The sequence below is a fragment of the Brassica napus genome, chromosome C9, assembly GCF_020379485.1.
Source record: "Brassica napus cultivar Da-Ae chromosome C9, Da-Ae, whole genome shotgun sequence".
NCBI classification, from domain to species: Eukaryota; Viridiplantae; Streptophyta; class Magnoliopsida; order Brassicales; family Brassicaceae; genus Brassica; species Brassica napus.
In genome coordinates this window covers 58,600,239-58,620,281 of record NC_063452.1, presented here as the reverse complement: position 1 = coordinate 58,620,281, position 20,043 = coordinate 58,600,239, and the positions used below count along the sequence as shown (strand labels likewise).

Sequence of the window (20,043 nt, the reverse complement as noted above, 5' to 3'; positions counted from 1 at the left end):
TTATATATATACGTCGATGATAAATAAAATTTTAACTTATTTTGACATCATATACATATATATATATATATATAATTGCCCCCGATGACCTAGTTTTTAGTAGTATAATGCAAATTGAATGTTCACATAACAGAATAATAATTCAATGAAAAAAAAACTAATACAATTTGTATACGTGAGGTAATTTTTTTATATATAATATTGGGGTTGGAACCTAAAGATTATAATAGACTATGACATATATCCTAAATTTTTTTCAGATTGCTATACTTCTTAATTAGAAAGTTTGCTATATGTTTGATCCGTATTGAGTATATGCACATATGCTTCCAACTTTCCAAGTACCTTGAGGATATTCCTTCGTGCATTAGTATCTTAATGCAAATTGTTCCTCTTAATTAACTTTGTTATTGTGCAACTTATTTTAGTATGATCAAATAGCCAGTACTTCTATATAAAAGGTGAAATAATAACAATTTCTTAGGAAACAAAAATTACCGATTTCAAACTAATTTATGGTGATATAGTGCTTGAGATTTACCTTATAAAGTTGTGCGACTAAATGCTTGAGTATTTCGACTCATTATTCATTTTTCTAAAAGAGACATATAAATTGCAGTGATAACGAGTAATATGCTTAAAAAAGTTTAAAAAAAAACGAGTAATATGCTATGACTTTTGTAGTCATTTAGTTTAGGAAAGGTATGGAAAATTAATATAGCGTTACATTTAAGCTAAACTTTATAAATAAAAGAGAGAAAATAAGAAGCTATAATTCTCAAGAGGATAAAATAAGAAGAATTGGTAGAAGGCGATATAAACGCACCCATTAAACCTGAAGAGATGTTTAGCCACGACCAACTTGTTTTTGCCTTGTTTTTTTTCCCGAACTCTAACTTTAATCCAAAGCATTTTTATTTTATTTTGTGTTGAATTAAGATTATATTTTCAATCAAATATTTTGAATAGTAAAAATATCTGATTTTCTATAAGTTTCCCTTTAATATGGATTTTGCTTCAAACGTTTTTGATTATGTTAAAAACAATTATTCATAGCAATATTGCAATCTAATAATACAGGCTCACTTTTACATTTTATATTTTGTTAACTGGTTTGAACTTCTAACAAACAATGGATTCATCTTATGTATGTAAATGATTAACTATACTAACTACTAATTTTTAAGTAGTATTTTCGGTAACAGTTTATTAAATTTACTGTTTTGTACATTTAAAGTAAATTTTATCTATTAAATGCGAAACGACTTAAATAATATACTTAACATTTAAAATAATTAAAATAAAAATAATTAAATTAATCAATTAGACTAAATGAGTTATACGATTATTCAATTTTAAAATAATTAAATTAATATCACAGATTATGGCAAGTGAGTATAAAATTGACTTTCTTTATTAAGCAAGTTGCCTAATCATGACGTAATTTATATACAACATATTTTATTAAGCAAAAGCAAAATAACATACGATGACGTAAAAAGTGGAGTCCTCAAAGGTTCATAACAAATAATTATATACAACATATTTTATAAATAGAATATTGCAAAAATAAAAGATGCTTTGATGACAGAACAAGCACAACGCTTTGAAGAAGGGGACCGATGGATCCAAACAAATTTCAAATCGTTTATCTATTAACCAATTGTTTTAAGAAAATAATAGTTAGTTAATTCCTTTAGTTGCCATTTAAAGAAATCGTATACTATTTATGATCATAAACTCAACAATAAGAACTTCACAATAAAGCAAACATATAATACTTGCAAATTGCATTATGGAGACTTGTTTAGAAATGTTTGTGTTTTTATTACTCATGATATCTCAACCGACTTCCCAAATAATATTTTTTTGGATTAGTAAAAGTGAAATTTATTTATGCCAGTGCTTTAGCTCAAACTTAGATAGTTAATGAATCACAAGCTAAAAAGAAGTTTGTCGACAAGCACATATTATTCTAAAACAAACTCACTAACTCTTTGTTTAATCATCTCGGCAATCATTATTTACTGCCTCTCTTATTAGTGTTATGCTTTAAACTTGGATTTATTTGTCTTTTAGCCTGTAAGTGACCTGTCAAAAGAGAGAATATTTGCCCTTCCCAACTCACCTCTTATTATTTATAGTTAATGTCCATTACTTGATTGAAAGCTCTCTTCTTTATACTTTTGGCTAACTCATCAAGCTCTCTCTTTGCTTTAAATCAGCATCATATCGATATATATGCTATATACTAAGTAGAGTTTGCTTTGAATAAATGGGGAGAAAACCTTGCTGCGAAAAAATTGGATTGAAAAGAGGTCCATGGACTATAGAAGAAGATCATAGACTCATGAACTTCATTCTTAACAATGGCATCCATTGCTGGAGAGTCGTCCCCAAACTTGCAGGTCTTCTTTCTTTATCCAAACACATATATAGATATCTGCATGCATAATTATGATTTTATTATCATATTGCATTTTATGTTCTCTTTGGGGTTTAATTAGTCTTTACATGTGCATGAAGGTTTGTTGAGATGTGGGAAGAGCTGTAGATTGAGATGGATTAATTATTTGAGACCTGATCTCAAGAGAGGTGGTTTCACTGATGCTGAAGAAGATACGATTATGGAACTTCACTCTCAACTTGGCAATAGGTACCGCAGGATAATGTTTTTCTTTTTGGGTTAAAATATATGAAAATGTTATCTTTTTTTTATATCAATTATGAAAATGTTTTCTAAAACCTAATTTCAACGTATATAGTTATGCATGGGAGTGTGTTATTTTTGAGTGAAGAATTGGTTGTGGGAAAATGAATAATATATATGGGGATTTATACATTTTGTATAAGTTTGTTCATTTATCCTTCACGTCGTACGCTATTTTCTGTTTAGTCTATGAGACAATTGTACTACAAAGTGACATTGATAGGATCACGTTATATGCGGTATGAATGCTATAGTTATGCTTCTTACATGTTTTATGAGTGTTTGGACGTTGCAGGTGGTCTAAAATTGCCTCACATTTCCCCGGTCGAACGGATAACGAGATAAAGAACCATTGGAATACGAAGATCAAAAAGAAGATGAAACATCTTGGTTTAAATCAGGCTGCGCATGAACCAATAAATAGTATCACCAACCAAACCGAATCTAAGCAGATAACAAATCCAAACATGTCTTCTACCATCAAAGAAAAAGAAGAAACCAAGGATCAACCAAAAGATGATGTTATAATAGAAACAACGAAACCCTTAATAGTATCCAATAATGATGAAGAAATTCAGACAGAAAACTGCAAAACTTTATATGCAGAAGAAGTAGACATCGGATCTCTATTCACAATGCAAGACAACGAGATATCTATCTCGTCTTCTTCGTTCTCTTCTTTATATAGTAATATTTCAAGAAGTGAATCTTCATCATATCTTGCAGGAGATTCAATCTCTTTAGAGCAATGGGACTTGGATATGACGGACCCTTTGGTGCCTTGGGACCTCTTCACCAATCTTGATGATACGCTTTTCCTTTATGACAAAATGTGATATAACATTGTTGCATATCTATAAAATAATTATCGTAAGTAATTAATTAGTAGCTTCATTTCATGTATGTAAGATTGGAGTATGCATGGCGTGCAATAATGTATTATAATTTTCTCATACAATATGTATCATGTATGCATATATAGTGTCATAGTGACGATATTTTTCTCGTATTAATTAGTAGCTATAATGTACTTTTTAGTTTTATAGGTAAGACCGTAAGTCACTATCACCATTATCGTAGTAATTTTCAAATAGTTGTTCGTAATTATATATCAAGTTCCATACAATTCTACTAAATTCTTGCAACACTTCCAATAAAAACAGGCAACATATATATATAACAAAACCAATCCCACCTCCCACATGTGCGGCACAATAAGTGTTGCTTACATTAATTTATATATGTATAAATGTGTTCTTTATAGTTTGGTGAATTAGGTCAATGCGGCCTTTCATCTGTTAAAAGAAACATTTACGGGAAAACATATAGAAGGAACATATACTAAACAAAACTTGTGAAAGTGACTTAAATCCTTTTTTAAAAAAGAAGAAAAAAACTTATGAAACAATTGGCCCGTTTGAAAATTAACAATGAGTTCCAAAATAAATTACACCTACCACTTTTGCAAAAAATAAAAAAAACAATTGTACCTACTTCATTCGAAGCAGGCAAAAGATTTAATTTTGTTCTGTATAAATGAATTAAGTAATCACATCTACTAATATTTCGATAACTATTAATATTTTCTTAAGAATATTGATTTGATCGGACCAAAATAATCAAGAATAAAATATTTTACACTTTTAGATCATGGTGATCATAGTTGTTGGGATAAAAGACAATGACGACAATGTTGCTTCCGTCAAGTGTTTGGAATTTTGCAATCATTGAATTAAACTCCGTGTGTAAACGAATAATTTTTTTTGTAATAATAGTAAAATATTTAAATTTTTGGAAGCTATGTCATATTTAAGTGTATTTTAAAAAAAGAAATTTTAAGTGTTATTTTTAATTTAAATGGTAATTATGAAAACAGTGGTATGGAATGAAGAACAAATCTATGTGTTTTCTTTTAATGTCAAACAACCTCCACTAGGTATATTAAGAAAAGAGAGACTAGACTCACGAATAAAAAGTTTATAAAACTATACAACTAGCAAATATATGAGCTCTAATTTTTTTTTTTAAAGGAATACGAAATTATCATAGAAAGCAGCAAACATAAACAAGCTAATTTTAACCTAAATCTAACACTGACACTAAGCAACAAGAGATAACGTGAAGCTGAAGAAACACAACCAAACGGCCATTGCAGGCGTAGGAGCTACGGATGTGGTGGTACGGTCGTGAGCCATGACCTCGACGATCATTTTCTGACCTTTTTCACAGTGACCAGACGTTCCACTTATGAAATAGTAAGGAACTGAGTGATCAAACATGAACCGGGTCTTGCCCGTATTCGAGTAGAATCTTGGGTGCGACGAATTGCATTGCATATAACCCTCCTTTGTCACTTGCATCACCGAATCTTTCTTGTACTTGAATCCTTTTGACCCCATAAAACCAAACAAGGAAAAAAATCAAATTTGATGTGTAAAGAGATTGAAACTTTTTAAAAGTTTAGGATATGCTTACGAATGGTGTCTCCAACTTGGAACCGTTGACCGGAAGCCCAATCGTTAAGACTTGTTGAAACATTTGCAGGAGGAATAACCCAATGGAGTTTGTATTCATTTGAAGAGACTGAACCAGAAACCATTAAGACAATTACTAGCCAAAGAAACATCTTTTTTTTTAACTTTCTTATCCCGAGAGTAAACAACAATGGAGTGAATCTGGTTCTAGGGTTAATAAATTAGGATTTTTATAAGACAAAGAGTCGGGTTGGTTACGAGAAGAGAGATAGTGGGAGAGAGTGATGGGAGATAAGTGTTAGTGGCTCGTTAAGTGCTTTTGATTAAAATGAAATCAAGCGGGAACAAAGGAGGATCAAACACTGAGCCAGTTAGAGTGTTTCCGTGGCTATTTGTAATAACCGTACATCTAAATTGATTTTGGTCCCGTCCGGTCCGGTCCAGTACAAGTCTTTAGCTTGATCTCAGGCTTAAACAGCTTAACAAGATCACTGATGTATCTAAACTTTATCACATAACTCGGAACATTAAATTTATTATGACCGTGTCTTCAATAATCTTCATGTCAGAACTCACTATAGCACAGTGCCAAGAGTCTGTTACAGCACCTGGCATCTTCTGTCTTGTACAATGTTGGTTACACTAATAACAAGAAATATGTCTCTATCTCCTATCCATTATCTTGTACATACTGTTACGCTCTCTTCTCTTTGTCTGGTCGAGGATGATCCAAAAGATTAAGATCAATGGTGGCTCCATAACTCTCTTATATTTTATATATAACGCTATGGTGGAATTTTGCTAAATATTTCTTGTTCATGAGTTTTTTTATCTTTCTTTTTTTTTAGTCAGTTTTTTCATCTTTGGGAAAGTTTTCGATATTGTATGGATTTATCCTTTTATGGGTTTGTTTATATTTTTGGATTTTTTTTTTATCCTTTTGTGATTTTTGTGCGGTTTATTAGGATGTTTGTATTTTTGATGAATTAATAGAATAGTTGCCGATAAACAAAAACCTCTATGCAGACAAGAATATTCTCGATCGGAACCTGATTTTGAACACGTAGACTTAACCGTCCATGTTTATGGGCTCAGTGTATGCTGGCCCAGAATTTTAACTTTGGTAATTCTCATTGGAATTAGGAAGTCCTATATAAATCGTTCGATTAGAGAGGCCTAAGTCGTAAGTAGTATTATCATTATTAATTTGTTCAACAACAATAAACAAAACCCTTAGAAACCAGTTAACAACATCGATTATTCGAGCTGAAACGATGATAATTGAAGGCGTGAATGGTTCGAGAACGCGGTTTATATATTACGGAATAGCTGTATCATCTCTTGGTTTTATAGCGGCAACGTTAGTACAAGTCCGGTCGCCGCCTCGTTCGGAACAGATGACTCGTTGGGAAGACAAGAATAAGGTTCTAGACACGTTTCTTTTGGCAGGATTATTCTTGTTTTACGCTATTCTGGTCATAAGGTCGCTTTGCGTTCCGATTCCGACAATTACTTACCGGAAGAGAGAAGCCACTTGGTCGTACGTCACTGTTTATATTATGGTCTGCATGTTCCTACTCTCGCACAAATTACATTCCGTAATACTTTGTATGTTCATGATTGGAATGTTCCCGGGAGGCATGGCTGTAAAGCAACTCAACTGGCCGGTTGGAGATGTTTATATCCAACATGTTGTCTTCACTTACCTATTGTGTTGCGTGAGTTGCTATCTGGGTTTCCAGCCACATGAAGAGCAGGCTTTTTACGTCCTAATTGGCTTGGCAGCTTTCAGTATCGTTGTTAACCACATACTGGATAAGGTCCTCCTACCATCCACTGACGTTGTTCACTCTCCTTCTCGCTTTCGTGATCTCGATTTTTAGGGTTTTGATTTTCCTAAGTTAATTTGTTTTCCCTTTTTCCTTTTTTAAAGAATTAAATATGTGGATTGCTTTTTTTACTTCTTTATTTTGTTCCTTTTTCTATATAAAATATGAAGATTGGAAACCTAGTCTTTACATTTTTTTTATTGTTAAATTATATGTTGAGTTCAAGTTATTTAAATAATTTTAATACATACGCCACCCAGGCTAAATAGTAAAAGCACAGTTTAGTTTTCAACTAATTTTGCAAACAACGCGGATACGAAGAATTGTCGGAGGGGCTATAAGGCCGAGCAGAGTCGAAGAAGGAAGTGTGATGCTTCTTGGTTGTATGATGCATCTGAAGAGCGCCGTTTGGGCCACCGAGGTGAAGATGTTGATCAAGAGAAGGACTTATTGTCTGGAGATGAACTCATTCTGATTTGATCATTGCTACTGTTTCAGGCATAACACACATTGTGCTATGATCTGATTCAAATAGATACAAGAACCAGTCTGAGGGTTTCTATATATTTTGTTTATGCTCGTGCTCTTTGAACTGATTTAATTTGGGTGATCATGTTACCTGAGCTGAGGCTCCATCTTTTTATCGAGAGAATATTGACCTTTAAGACCTTAGGTAGTTTCTCTTATTATATAGGTTTCAAAACTGAACCAGAACGCTTTTTTTTCTGGAAACGTAACCCCCAAGTTACTGCTTGAGAACCTTAGGCATTGGTCCAAGGTCATATTGTTAAGTCTCATTGACCCTAAAGGCGTCGACTTTCCCTTAGAGAAGACCCAACAAACCAAGAACAGAGGATATGGCGAAAGACAGAGGACTGAAGAAACAGAGTTGTATGAAAAAGATGAAGTTAAAACAGAGCAAGAAAAGGGAGCACACAAGCAAATTTATCCAGTTCACTCCCGTTAACGAAGGTAGCTACGTCTGGCCGAGTCGGTAACTCGGAATCCACTAGATTCAGATAGAGTTTACAATAGGAAACTTAAGTGACCCACCTCAATGCCCTTCACTAGCACTTGAGGTTCACTCTAACGATTCCTATGACTGAGAAAACAACCTAATGAGTTTATGCTATTACAAGTTTTCTCTCTCTATCTATTACACCGTATCTCTCTCTCTTGACACTTCCTTCTCTTTATAGAGAAACCCTGGAGTAACTCGCTTCATGACCTAACGCAGACGCTTCCTTTGGACGCTGAGACAGCTCACTGATTGCGTTTGCAGGGAGGGTACAAGCACGCCTTGTTCCTTCTGAATCCCACATGAGGACAGCTTGTACGAGCGCCAAACCCGCGGTGTAGCCGTTTCCTCCTGTTGTGGTCCCAAAAGCATTCTTAACCGTAGTGCAGTTTACATCGACTCTGGTTAAGACATGACTTAAGTTCTTTAACGTGTTTGTCCACTTCTGTTACTTGGTCATCACGGTTTCACCTTCACAAATCTCCACCTGAAACTGTGATGACAAAACCAATAGCCCGTGCAAGCTTGAGAGAGAGAGAGATACCTTATACCTTGAATCTAGTTGCAGGATTCCCGACTCGGATCTTCTGAGTCTTACTACTCAGACTTGACATGTAGGAAGTTCAAAGCGGTCTGAAACTTTCCTACAGCCAACGTCTTGGTGAATATATCAGCAGGGTTCTTTTCCGTAGATATCTTCACCACATCAACATCTCCATTCGCAATAACTTCTCGAATGAAGTGACATTTCACATCAATGTGCTTCGTGCGTTCATGATGCCCATTGTTCTTGAACAGTGCAATATCACTTTGAGAATCGCAATGGACATCAGCACTCCTTTGATCATATCCAAATTCTCTTAGCAAACCTTTCAACCACAATGCCTCCTTCACTGCTTCAGTAAGAGACATGTACTCCGATTCAGTGGTTGAAAGAGCAACAACTCGTTGCAGTCCAGACTTCCAGCTTATAGTATTTCCACCAAGTGTGAACACTAAGCCAGTAATGGACCTTCTTCTATCAGGGTCTGAGGCGAAATCAGCATCGCAGTACCCAGTTATACTGAAATCAGTGCTTCTCTTGTAAATGAGTTTGGTCTGCTGAGTTCCATTGATGTATCGCAAGACCCACTTCACTGCTTGCCAGTGATCTTTGATAGGCTGACTCATGTAACGGCTGATGACTCCAACAGGGTGAGCAAGATCAGAGCGTGTCCCTATCATTGCATACATAATGCTTCCCACAGCATTGGAGTAAGGAACTTCTCTCATGTAATCTTCATCTCGAGCTATCTGTTCCTCAGTACCAGCGTGTAGTTTGAGATGAGCTCCAAAGGGAGTTGATACGTGCTTTGCCTCCTTCATACCATAGGTTTCTAGAATCTTGTTTAGGTAACCTTCTTGAGACAAACACAAAACTCCTTCTTCCCTCTTTCTGATAATTTCCATCCCAAGTATCTTCCTGGCAGCTCCCAAGTCTTTCATCTCGAACTTGAGACTGAGTTCCCTCTTTAGTTGAGATATAGCTTCTTTATTTTTGGCTGCCACCAACATATCATCAACATAGATAAGGAGATACATCAACGAACCGTCTAGCAGCTCCTTCACATATGCACAACTGTCATACTCGCTTCTAACAAAACCAATCTCAGACATGTAGTTATCAAACTTCTCATTCCATTGTCTCGTGGACTGCTTGAGTCCATAGAGATATTTGTTGAGCAAGCAGACTTCATCCTCTTGGAACTGAGACTCGTAACCTTCAGGTGGGGTCATGTAGATCTTCTCTTTAAGTTCCCCATGTAAGAAGGCAGTTTTAACGTCGAGTTGCTCCAGTTCCAAATCCTCTTGAGCAACAAACGAGAGTAGTATCCTTATGGATACATGCTTGACTACATGGGCGAAGATCTCATGATAGTCTATTCCTTCTCGCTGAGCATACCCCTTTGCCACCAATCTCGCTTTAAACCTTGCTTCTTCTATTTCTGGAGTTCCAAGTTTATACTTGTACACCCATCTGCTTCCAATGATTCTTTGGTTTCTTGGCCGCTTGACTATGGTCCAAGTGTTGTTTTTGTTCTGAGATTTCATCTCTTCGTCCATAGCCAGCTTCCAATCTTCCCACCTTGCATTAATCTGAGCTTCTCTGTATCCTGCAGGTTCAATCTCTCCACCATCTTCTGCAGTATAGTGAGCTTCAACAAAGTAGTCTTCATCATCAAAACGTCTAGGAGCTCTGGTTTCTCGCCTCTCTCGGTCTCTTGCTAAATGATAACTTGAAGGTGTGGGATTTATATCAGTCTCCAAGTCATATTCATCATGGTTCTGCAGAGGAGACATTGGGGCAGAGCTTGGAGTTGGAGTATGATGAGGCTCTTGATTACTCGTACGTTCTCCACCCGAGATGGTATCCTCTTCTGCTTCCAGATCCAAATCCAAATGAGAACCTGTGTGATCATCATCTGTTTCTTCAGGTTGAGCTTCCTTTCTCTTTATGAGATCTTTGTAAGAAGCATTCTCCTGAAAAATAACATTTCGGCTCACAACACACTTTCTTTCATCAACCAACCACACCTTGTATGCCTTTACTCCAATGGGATAGCCAACTAGAATTCCCTTCTTAGCTCTAGGACTGAGCTTTCCATCATCAGTGTGTACAAACACAACACACCCGAATCTTCTTAGATAGCTGTAAACATGGTTTCTTCCAGTCCACTTCTTATCAGGAATGTCAAAGTTTAGAGCTGATGAGGGAGTCTTGTTGATGAGGACGGTTGCAGTGTGTGTGGCTTCTGCCCAAAACTTCTTAGGAAGACCAGAATCGCTGAGCATAGTCCTCACCTTCTCCATAATGGTGCGGTTCATGCGTTCTGCAACACCGTTCTGTTGCGGAGTGTACGCACACGTTCGATGTCGTTGAATGCCCTTTGAGGCGCAGTAATCATCTAAATGTGTGTTACAAAACTCGAGACCGTTATCGGTTCTTAGAGTCTTAACTTTCTTCTCACTATGATTCTCCACCAAGCTGATCCAGTCTACAAACTTCTCGAAAGCTTCGTCTTTAGTTTTCAGAAAATAGACCCACACCTTCCGAGTGTAATCGTCGATGAAAGAAATGAAGTATTGACACTTCCCAAGCGATAACGGCACTGACGGTGCACTCCACAAGTCTGAGTGCACATACTCTAGTTTCTCCTTGGTGCCGTGCTGTGCAAGATTGAACCCAACCCTCCTGGCTCTTCCATAGATACAGTCTTCACAAGCTTCCAGAGTAGACACTTTCTTTCTATCCAGAAGACATTTCTTCAACAACAGATTCATGTTCTTCTGGCTCATATGGCCTAGTCTCCTATGCCATAGTACAGTATCGTCTTGTCTTCTCTCAATGGCTAATGACTCCGCAGCTGCTGGTCTCCACTGCAGCAGATAGAGAGTATCGTATCTTCTTCCAGTGAGCAGAGTTTGTTCTCCAGCTTTGATGCTTAGAACACCATTCTCTGACTCAAAACGGTAGCCAGCTTTCTCAAAGGTTCCAAGTGACAAGAGGTTTCTGTCCATCTAAGGAATGAACCTTACATTTGTGAGCAAAACGTTCAGACCTGCTTCATTCTTGACTCTGATGCTACCAACCCCTTTCACTCTAGACACTGTCTGATTACCCATCCTCACAGAACCGCCAGCTTCCTCATCTAAGTCTTCAAACCATTCTCGGTGGTGACATATATGGTAACTGCATCCAGTATCCATTATCCTTTCATCTTCAAGATGAACATCAGTGGAGGACAAAGCTTCTGAGACGTAGAGGCCAGCTGCCTCTGCAAGATTATTCTTTCCTCCAGACGATTCTCCTTTGTTACCACCATAGTCCTTCTTTGACTGAGACTTATTCTTGTTAGGACATGCGCTTCTGAAGTGTCCTTCCTCACCGCAAGTCCAACATCCTTTCTTAATCCTCGATTTAGATCTAGACTTTGTGGACTTGGAATTCTTCTCACGGTTGTCTGACCTTCCTCTAGTCTCTGTCTTTTCTCTTGCGTAGAGACCCTCAGCTTGACCTTTAATGCTCTTCTTGATAGAACCAAACTCAAGTTCCTTAGAGTATATCGCAGCAATCACTTCATCTAGGGTTAAAGTAGTTCTAGCAGTACCATACTTCAAGGTATCTCTCAGTTGATCGAAAGGTTTTGGTAAGGACATCAGTAACAAAATGGCTTGGTCTTCATCTGACACCAAGACATTTGTGTTCTCCAAATCTGTTATTATCTGAAGGAACTCATCAATATTGCCTTCAATAGACAGATTTTCAGACATCTTGAAGCTGTATAGCTTCTGTTTGAGGTAGATCCGGTTAGGAAGGGATTTAGACATGTACAGTTTGTCTAGAGCACTTATCATCGCAGCGGCTGTCGTCTCCTTCTTGATCTTCCTCAACACTCGGTCTGTAACTCTCAGTACAATAGTACTACGTGCCTTTCTATTCTTCTCTTCTAAAGCCTCTTGCTTTTCTTTAGCTTCTTCTTCAGTTTGTTTCGAGTCTGGAGCTTTCTCTGCCGTAGCTTCGGCTTCTCTGAGAACGACGCTCAGCCCCAGTATATCCAGGTGGGCATGAGCTTCTCCTTCCACATCGTGTAGTCTCCACGTCCGTCAAATTTCTCAACCTCTATACGAGCTGAAGACATGGTTCACTGAACCTCAGCTCTGATACCACTCTGTTAAGTCTCCTTGACCCTAAAGGCGTTGACTTTCCCTTAGAAAAGACCCAACAAACCAAGAACAGAGGATATGGCGAAAGACAGAGGACTGAAGAAACATAGTTGTATGAAGAAGATGAAGTTAAAACAGAGCAAGAAAAGGGAGCACACAAACAAATTTATCCAGTTCACTCCCGTTAACGAGGGTAGCTACGTCTGGCCGAGTCGGTAACTCGGAATCCACTAGATTCAGATAGAGTTTACAATAGGAAACTTAAGTGACCCACCTCAATGCCCTTCACTAGCACTTGAGGTTCACTCTAACGATTCCTATGACTGAGAAAACAAGCTAATGAGTTTATGCTATTACAAGTTTTCTCTCTCTATCTATTACGCCGTATCTCTCTCTCTCTCTTGACACTTCTTTCTCTTTATAGAGAAACCCTGGAGCAGCTCGCTTCATGACCTAATGCAGACGCTTCCTTTGAACGCTGAGACAGCTCACTGATAGCGTTTGCAGGGAGGGTACGCCTTGTTCCTTCTGAATCCCACATGAGGACAGCTTGTACGAGCGCCAAACCCGCGGTGTAGCCGTTTCCTCCTGTTGTGGTCCCAAAAGCATTCTTAACCGTAGTGCAGTTTACATCGACTCTGGTTAAGACATGACTTAAGTTCTTTAACGTGTTTGTCCACTTCTGTTACTTGGTCATCACGGTTTTACCTTCACACATATCATATGACAGAAACTGAACACACAGAAAGAGACAACAACAATTGATCGCAACCTTCACAGATACCCACTCAGGCCAATGACTGAGATGGAGAATTAAATGATAAAGCTTCGGCTTGGCTTGCGCATATACATTGTCTTCCTTCAATACCTCTTCTAAATTTTTATTTTCAACAAACATTTCAAAGATCAGCCATATATCTTTGATGAAGGTAAGGTATCATCACAATCAAGCTGCTAAAAACCACCATTGATTATGAAACAAACCAGTCAAGATGAGCAAGTGATGTGTAAACAGCATTGGAGTGTAATCATATTCCTTTCGGCCTTCACACAAAATAGTCTCTGGAAACTCTTTTTTTTTTTTATTCAGCTTGACAATTCCTCGTTACAAAAGACAAATTTAACCTTGATAAGTATGTACAATGCTGATGAAAATCTATGTAGTATATATCTCTTTCAAAGAACAAAACGATAAACCCCTAAAAATGTACATTTGCGTCGCTGGGTTTTACGTTATACTGTCAATAAGAGATAATAGTATCATCATTAGTGAAAGTATAAGGATATACTTTCTTACTATGTCGGCGAACCCAGCCATTGTTTTCTCAAGTCCAGTCGCGGTTGCGTTGTGGGTTGCAGCAGGGCACGACCCGGGATGGTTCGAGGCGGGAAGAGATGGGTGTGCGCTAGAATTCTTCAACGGCGATCCGGGATGGCTCGAACTCGTTTTAGACGGCGATCCGGAATGGTTCGAGCGGATGGAGGATTCGTTAACCGATTTCGCTAGTTGTTCTCTTGGATATCCCATCTTTCGGGTGTTGGTGAGGAGGCCCAAGAGACGGCGGACGTGTTGGAACTCCGGCTCGCAACGACGGTCTTGGTATCTGCACTCGCCCTGGTGTTTTGCAGCTTCCGATGTTATGAAGATGGTAACGGATACCAACACGAGAACGAGCTTCTTGATACCCATTATCGGCTTCATTTGTTTCTCTCTGTTTCTGGTGAAAACGGAATATGATGGAAACACTATTTATATAGGAATAAGAGTGGATTCAAGATTCAAGATTCAAGAATAACTAAACGTAAAGTGAACTAATTAATTTTTATTTCGATTTTTTTATAGCGAAACAGTTGCCCTATTTAAATCTAGGTTTCTTGTAAAACAAGGTGATACAGAGCAAGAACCAAAAGAAAAGTAGCATTAGCGATAACAAGATTTTCTTGAACCGAGGATATTCCATTGAAGGCTTCGAGAACTGAACGAACTATTAACGGTGGCCTGTCCCGGTATTATTACGTGTCTCAGAACTGAACCAAAATCGCTTCTATCTCCGTTTAATCGGATTGTTTGATGTAGGGCTGGGCAAAAACCCCCCGGATCCAAAAACTGAACCGAATCCGATCAGAAAATATTGTACCGAACCCGAACCAAAAAATTGATTAAATATTCGAACGGGTTCAAAATTTTGGTATTTAGAGAACCGAAACCGAACCTGATCTGAACCGAAGTATTTCAAGTACCCGAATATATCTAAAATAGATTTATATACTTAGATATATTAATTATTTTTAGATTTAATGTATATTAAAAGGGCTTTTTGCAAAAGTGACTCAAAACTTGGAGTCAAACAGAAAACTAACCTTTTCTTTTGACTCCTTTTTTTTTTGAGATTTTAACCCCACACCTGCATTTTATCTACGAAAATGCCATTAACATTTTTTTTTTTTTTTTCAAAAATGGCTTCTTTACTGTTTCAACCTCATCTTCTTCAAGTATTTACAATATTGCCACTGCAATGAATAGTGGCAACAACCTTGTACGAACTGTTTGGAGCTTTTAATGCCCTTTAATGCACGTAAATCTCTTTACACTCTCTCTGTTTCAATTGTTATGAACTAAAAACAACATTTCTTTCACTTTCTCTCTATATTCATCCAAAAAACTCAAGCTTTTGATTCAAAATATGGGCTATGGTTGACAGAGCCATATTTCTTTCGTTTTGACTTACGGTTGCTTTCGTTTGAGGTTCTGGGTGGTTGGAGAAGACCCTGTGTGCAAACGAAGTCATCTCACCTAGTTTAAGGTACGAATTTGAATTTTTTTTCAAGATCTGTTCGCGTAGAAGACTTACTAGTAAGTCATCTGTATGTAGAAGACTTACTGATGAGTCTTCTGGTCAAACGGACGACTTAAATTAAGTCGTCCAGCTTTGTTTGTTAAAAAAAAACACTCCAGACGACTTATATATACGTCGTCTACGAGAAACGGGCTAGTTTTGCATTTGACCGAATCGTGTCAGATCTTTGACTATTTCTGGACGACTTATAATTCAGTCGTCTCTGGGAAAGTTAAAATTTCAATATTTTATGAAAACTTGACGACTTACGTGTAAGTCGTCCTAGGTTAGTTTTGTAATTGAAAAATAAAACTTCATAATTTAACTTTAACCAGACGACTTAATATAAAGTCGTCCCTCCAGAAGACTTAATTTAAAGTCGTCCGGGGAAAGCAAAGTCGTCCAGAATTTTTCCCAATTTTCTGGTCAAACCTTGCTTATCCCGGACGACCTTAAATTAAGTCGTTTAGCTGGACGACTTTCATCTAAGTCGTCTGGAGAAAGTTAAATTTCAAGTTTTATTTTTCAATTACAAAACTAACCTAGGACGACTTACACGTAAGTCGTCAAGTTTTCATAAAATATTGAAATTTTAACTTTCCCAGAGACGACTGAATTATAAGTCGTCCAGAAATAGTCAAAGATCTGACACGATTCGGTCAAATGCAAAACTAGCCCGTTTCTCGTAGACGACTTATATATAAGTCGTCTGAAGTTTTTTTTTTAACAAACAAAGCCGGACGACTTAGAATTAAGTCGTCCCTTTTAATTTTCAATTGCAAAAGTGACCTCTTTAGACGACTTACCTTTAAGTCTTCTGGACGACTTAATGCTAAGTCGTCTGCGGCAATGTTTATTGAACTTCTTCATTTTCTCTATGTTTACTAATGTGTTTTATTTTGAATATTTGCAGATGATTTTTCAGTTACATGCAGTGTATGGAGAATGGTTGTTGAGAGATTTCCGTTGGGATTTTGTGGTTGATGATCTCAAAGGAGCAAGATTGTTTTTATTGAATGAAGATTCAACACATGCTGAACTTGTTGCAATGGCTCAAGAAGATTATAACCTGGACATGAGAACAGTGAGTGTGGAGATTAGCTACTCATTACCAGCAGAAATGATGATGGCTCCAGGCAGTCTTCCCATTCATGTTACAAGTGATAGACAAGTTCGAAACTTGCTGGAGATACTCAAAACCCATAGAGTATGTCTTTGTGTATCAAGCCGCAGCAAGGTCGAAACGGTTTCAGAGAAAAGGGATATTGATGAAGCTGGTGAATGGGAAAAAGATGTTGGTGATAATGATGAAGCTGGTGAATGGGAAGAAGATGTTGGTGATGATGATGAAGCTGGTGAATGGGAAGAAGATGTTGGTGATGATGATGAAGCTGATGAATGTTTTGAAGATGTTGGTGATAATGAGTTTGTTGAAGATGAAAATCAAGATGGGGAGGAGGAAAATGGGGAGGAGGATGCTGATAATTCTATTGTTGGTGAAACGGATCAGAATGGTGGGGATTACAGTCTTTATGGAAAGGTTCCAGATGAGGACGAGGAAGATGATGATAATATTTGTTTTGAAGAAATCCAAAAGACATATGCTAAGACAAATGCTATTGAAGGAGGAAAATCGAATGGTACCAGTATCTATGTCAACCAGAGTTTTGTTAGCAAGGGTGCACTGCTTTCAGAGCTGCGGTTGGCAGCAGTGAGGGGTAAGTTTTCTTTCAGATTATACAAATCAACGAAAACTCTCGTTGTGGCAACATGTCCGGTTAGCTATTGTGGATGGAAGGTCAGAGCGAGTGTCAAACATGGGACAAACACGTTTTGGGTAACAAAGTATGTGGAAAAACATTTATGCTCAGCGGGAGACCGAATCGCTCAGCGGAGACACTGTACTCCGAAGTATGTAGGTAGTCTTTTCATTGATCGTGTTGGAATCATTGATGGGATAACTCCGCAGCATATCACTGATGCAATGAGGAACATGTTTGGCATGGCGCTTGATTACACCACTTCATACAGAGCACTGTTATATGCACAAAGATTGGTGAGAGGATCAGCAGAAGAAGGGTATTCGCGTCTGGCATCATATCTCGAGCAAATCTCCATTGCAAATCCTGATTCTATCACGGCGATAGAACTTGATTCTATGAAAAGATTTAAGTATCTATTTCTCTCTTTTGGAGCTTCTATCAAAGGTTTTAAGTATCAGAGAAGGGTCATTGTGGTGGATGGAACTCACCTAAGTGGAAAGTATGGAGGAACTATGTTAGTTGCAGCCGCACAAGATGGCAATTTTCAGATATTCCCATTGGCTTTTGGGATCGTGGATGAGGAAGATATACCTTCTTGGGAATGGTTTTTCACAAAATTGGCTAGTTGTATATCTCATGACAAGCCTCTGGTGATAGTCTCCGACCGGCACAAGGCCATTAAAAGTGCGTGTGATAAGGTGTTTCCTTGGGCAACCCGAGGAATATGTTATTATCACCTTCAAGATAACATTGTCAAAAAGTTTAAAGGGAAACATCTCATGTACTTGGTGAAAGGGGCTGCTTATGCTCACACGGTTTACGATTTTGACCGGTACATGGCTGAGATACGGAGTGCAAACCCGGAACTTGCAACGTATTTGGAGAAAGCCGACGTCAGGCTATGGTCAAGGGTTTATTGTAAGGGGAACAGGTTCAACATAAAAACAAGCAACATTGCTGAATCTATTAATTCCGCACTGAAGCGAGCAAGAGGATTTCCGATTACGTTCCTGCTGGAGTTCATAAGGCAGAAGTTAGGAAAATGGTATTGGAAAAGGAGACAAGATGCTTTGAGTCTCACAACTGAACATAGCCGGGCTGTTGAATACTTGCTTGCTGTTCGAGAAGAGATAGCGGGTGATGACGGTCGAACCAATTGATGGATGGCATTTCTTTGTCAAAGGTGGCAAAATGGACTGTGTGGTTGATTTGGAACATGCAAAGTGTGATTGTGGTGTCTATGGAGTGGAGAAAATACCTTGCTCTCATGCTATAGCTGCTGGAATACATGCTGGTTTGCATATCTCCACACTTGTATGTCCACTGTACTCAAAGAATTATCTGTATGCAGGATACTCAGAGAATATATATCCTATCGTGTCACAACATATTGAGGAACGAGAATGCTTTCCTCCAGAACTAAAGCGTGGTCGGGGGAGACCGAAGAAATCAAGATGGCAATCTTGGTTGGAGCTATCTAGGATGAGAGGACACAAACCCAGGAAGAAACACAGGGCACGGAGATGCTCAAACTGCAAGGAAACTGGCCATACGAAACCACAATGTACACAACCAGTTGACTAGTTGTCCAGACGACCTAAATTTAAGTCGTCCCGTCTTGATTACCCGTCCAGACGACTAAATATTTAGTCGTCCAGTGTATTTTATTTTTAGACGACCTTCTACTAAGTCGTCCAGTGTATTTTATTTTTAGACGACCTTCTACTATCCCTTCAAGTGTATTTTATTTTTAGACTACCTTCTACTATCCCTTCAAGCCGTCCAAACCTTCTAGACGACTTATTTGTAAGTCGTCCAGTTGGAAAACCTTCCAGACGACTTATAATAAGTCGTCCAAACCTTCTAGACGACTTATTTGTAAGTCGTCCAGTTGGAAAACCTTCCAGACGACTTATAATAAGTCGTCCAAACCTTCTAGACGACTTATTTGTAAGTCGTCCAGTTGGAAAACTTTCGAGACGACTTATTTGTAAGTCGTCCAGTTGGAAAACCTTCCAGACGACTTATTTCTTCCAGACAACTTATCTCATGTTCAAATACAAAAATCATGTTAAAAAATCATGTTCAAATACAAAAATCATGTTAAAAAATCATGTTCAAATACAAAAATCATGTTAAAAAATCATGTTCAAATACAAATCTAATCATACATGCCCACGAACTTATCACCATCCACATTTTCTTTCAGATGCTGATCAACAAGCTCCTTCCATATATCCACCGCCATATTATCCCTCATTTTCTTCGCGTTGCACCTAGCAAAGTCTTTAGGGTCAAAGGAGCCCCCGAGCGCATGACATTCAATGTACTTTACAGTGTACACGCCACAATCACCATTGTTGGCCGTGGGTACACCTTTCAGCGGTCTCTCATATGTGTATGGCTCCAACCCGTATTTGACCCGCATTTCGTCGGTGGCTGCGCACTCAACAAGCAGATAAGGGACCATCTGGAGAAAAGGCTCCATTATCGCATCCCATGCGTCTGGTACACTAGATGAAGGTATGCTGTCCCAGACGACTATGTGCCTCTTAGGGATCGATATCCAAATAGCAACCCAATGCTTGTCGTCCAAGTTCACTGGCGCATAGATATCATCAATGTCCTCCCCCCACTTCTTGTTTGATTGGCAAAATGAAGGTATTGATCCGTCATAAAAATACGACGCCCCACCAGGTAGAACTCTT

The 20,043-nt window shown here is 38.1% G+C and overlaps 2 protein-coding genes across 2 annotated transcripts; one reads left to right on the top strand and one right to left on the bottom strand.

The window, feature by feature from the left end:
* The first annotated feature begins 1,812 nt into the window (after positions 1 to 1,812).
* On the top strand, positions 1,813 to 4,205 carry LOC106370524 (myb-related protein 315-like). The gene is made up of 3 exons (XM_013810527.3): positions 1,813 to 2,408; positions 2,527 to 2,656; positions 3,006 to 4,205. Exons 1-3 carry the CDS (start codon positions 2,276 to 2,278, stop codon positions 3,544 to 3,546), a joined length of 804 nt encoding a protein of 267 aa, XP_013665981.1. The 5' UTR covers positions 1,813 to 2,275; the 3' UTR covers positions 3,547 to 4,205.
* A 197-nt stretch (positions 4,206 to 4,402) lies between these two features.
* Positions 4,403 to 5,578, bottom strand: LOC111206251 (early nodulin-like protein 1). Its single transcript, XM_022702721.2, has 2 exons — positions 5,186 to 5,578; positions 4,403 to 5,096 (listed from the first exon to the last, which is right to left on the bottom strand). Exons 1-2 carry the CDS (start codon positions 5,334 to 5,336, stop codon positions 4,810 to 4,812), a joined length of 438 nt encoding a protein of 145 aa, XP_022558442.1. The 5' UTR covers positions 5,337 to 5,578; the 3' UTR covers positions 4,403 to 4,809.
* Positions 5,579 to 20,043: the final 14,465 nt, after the last annotated feature.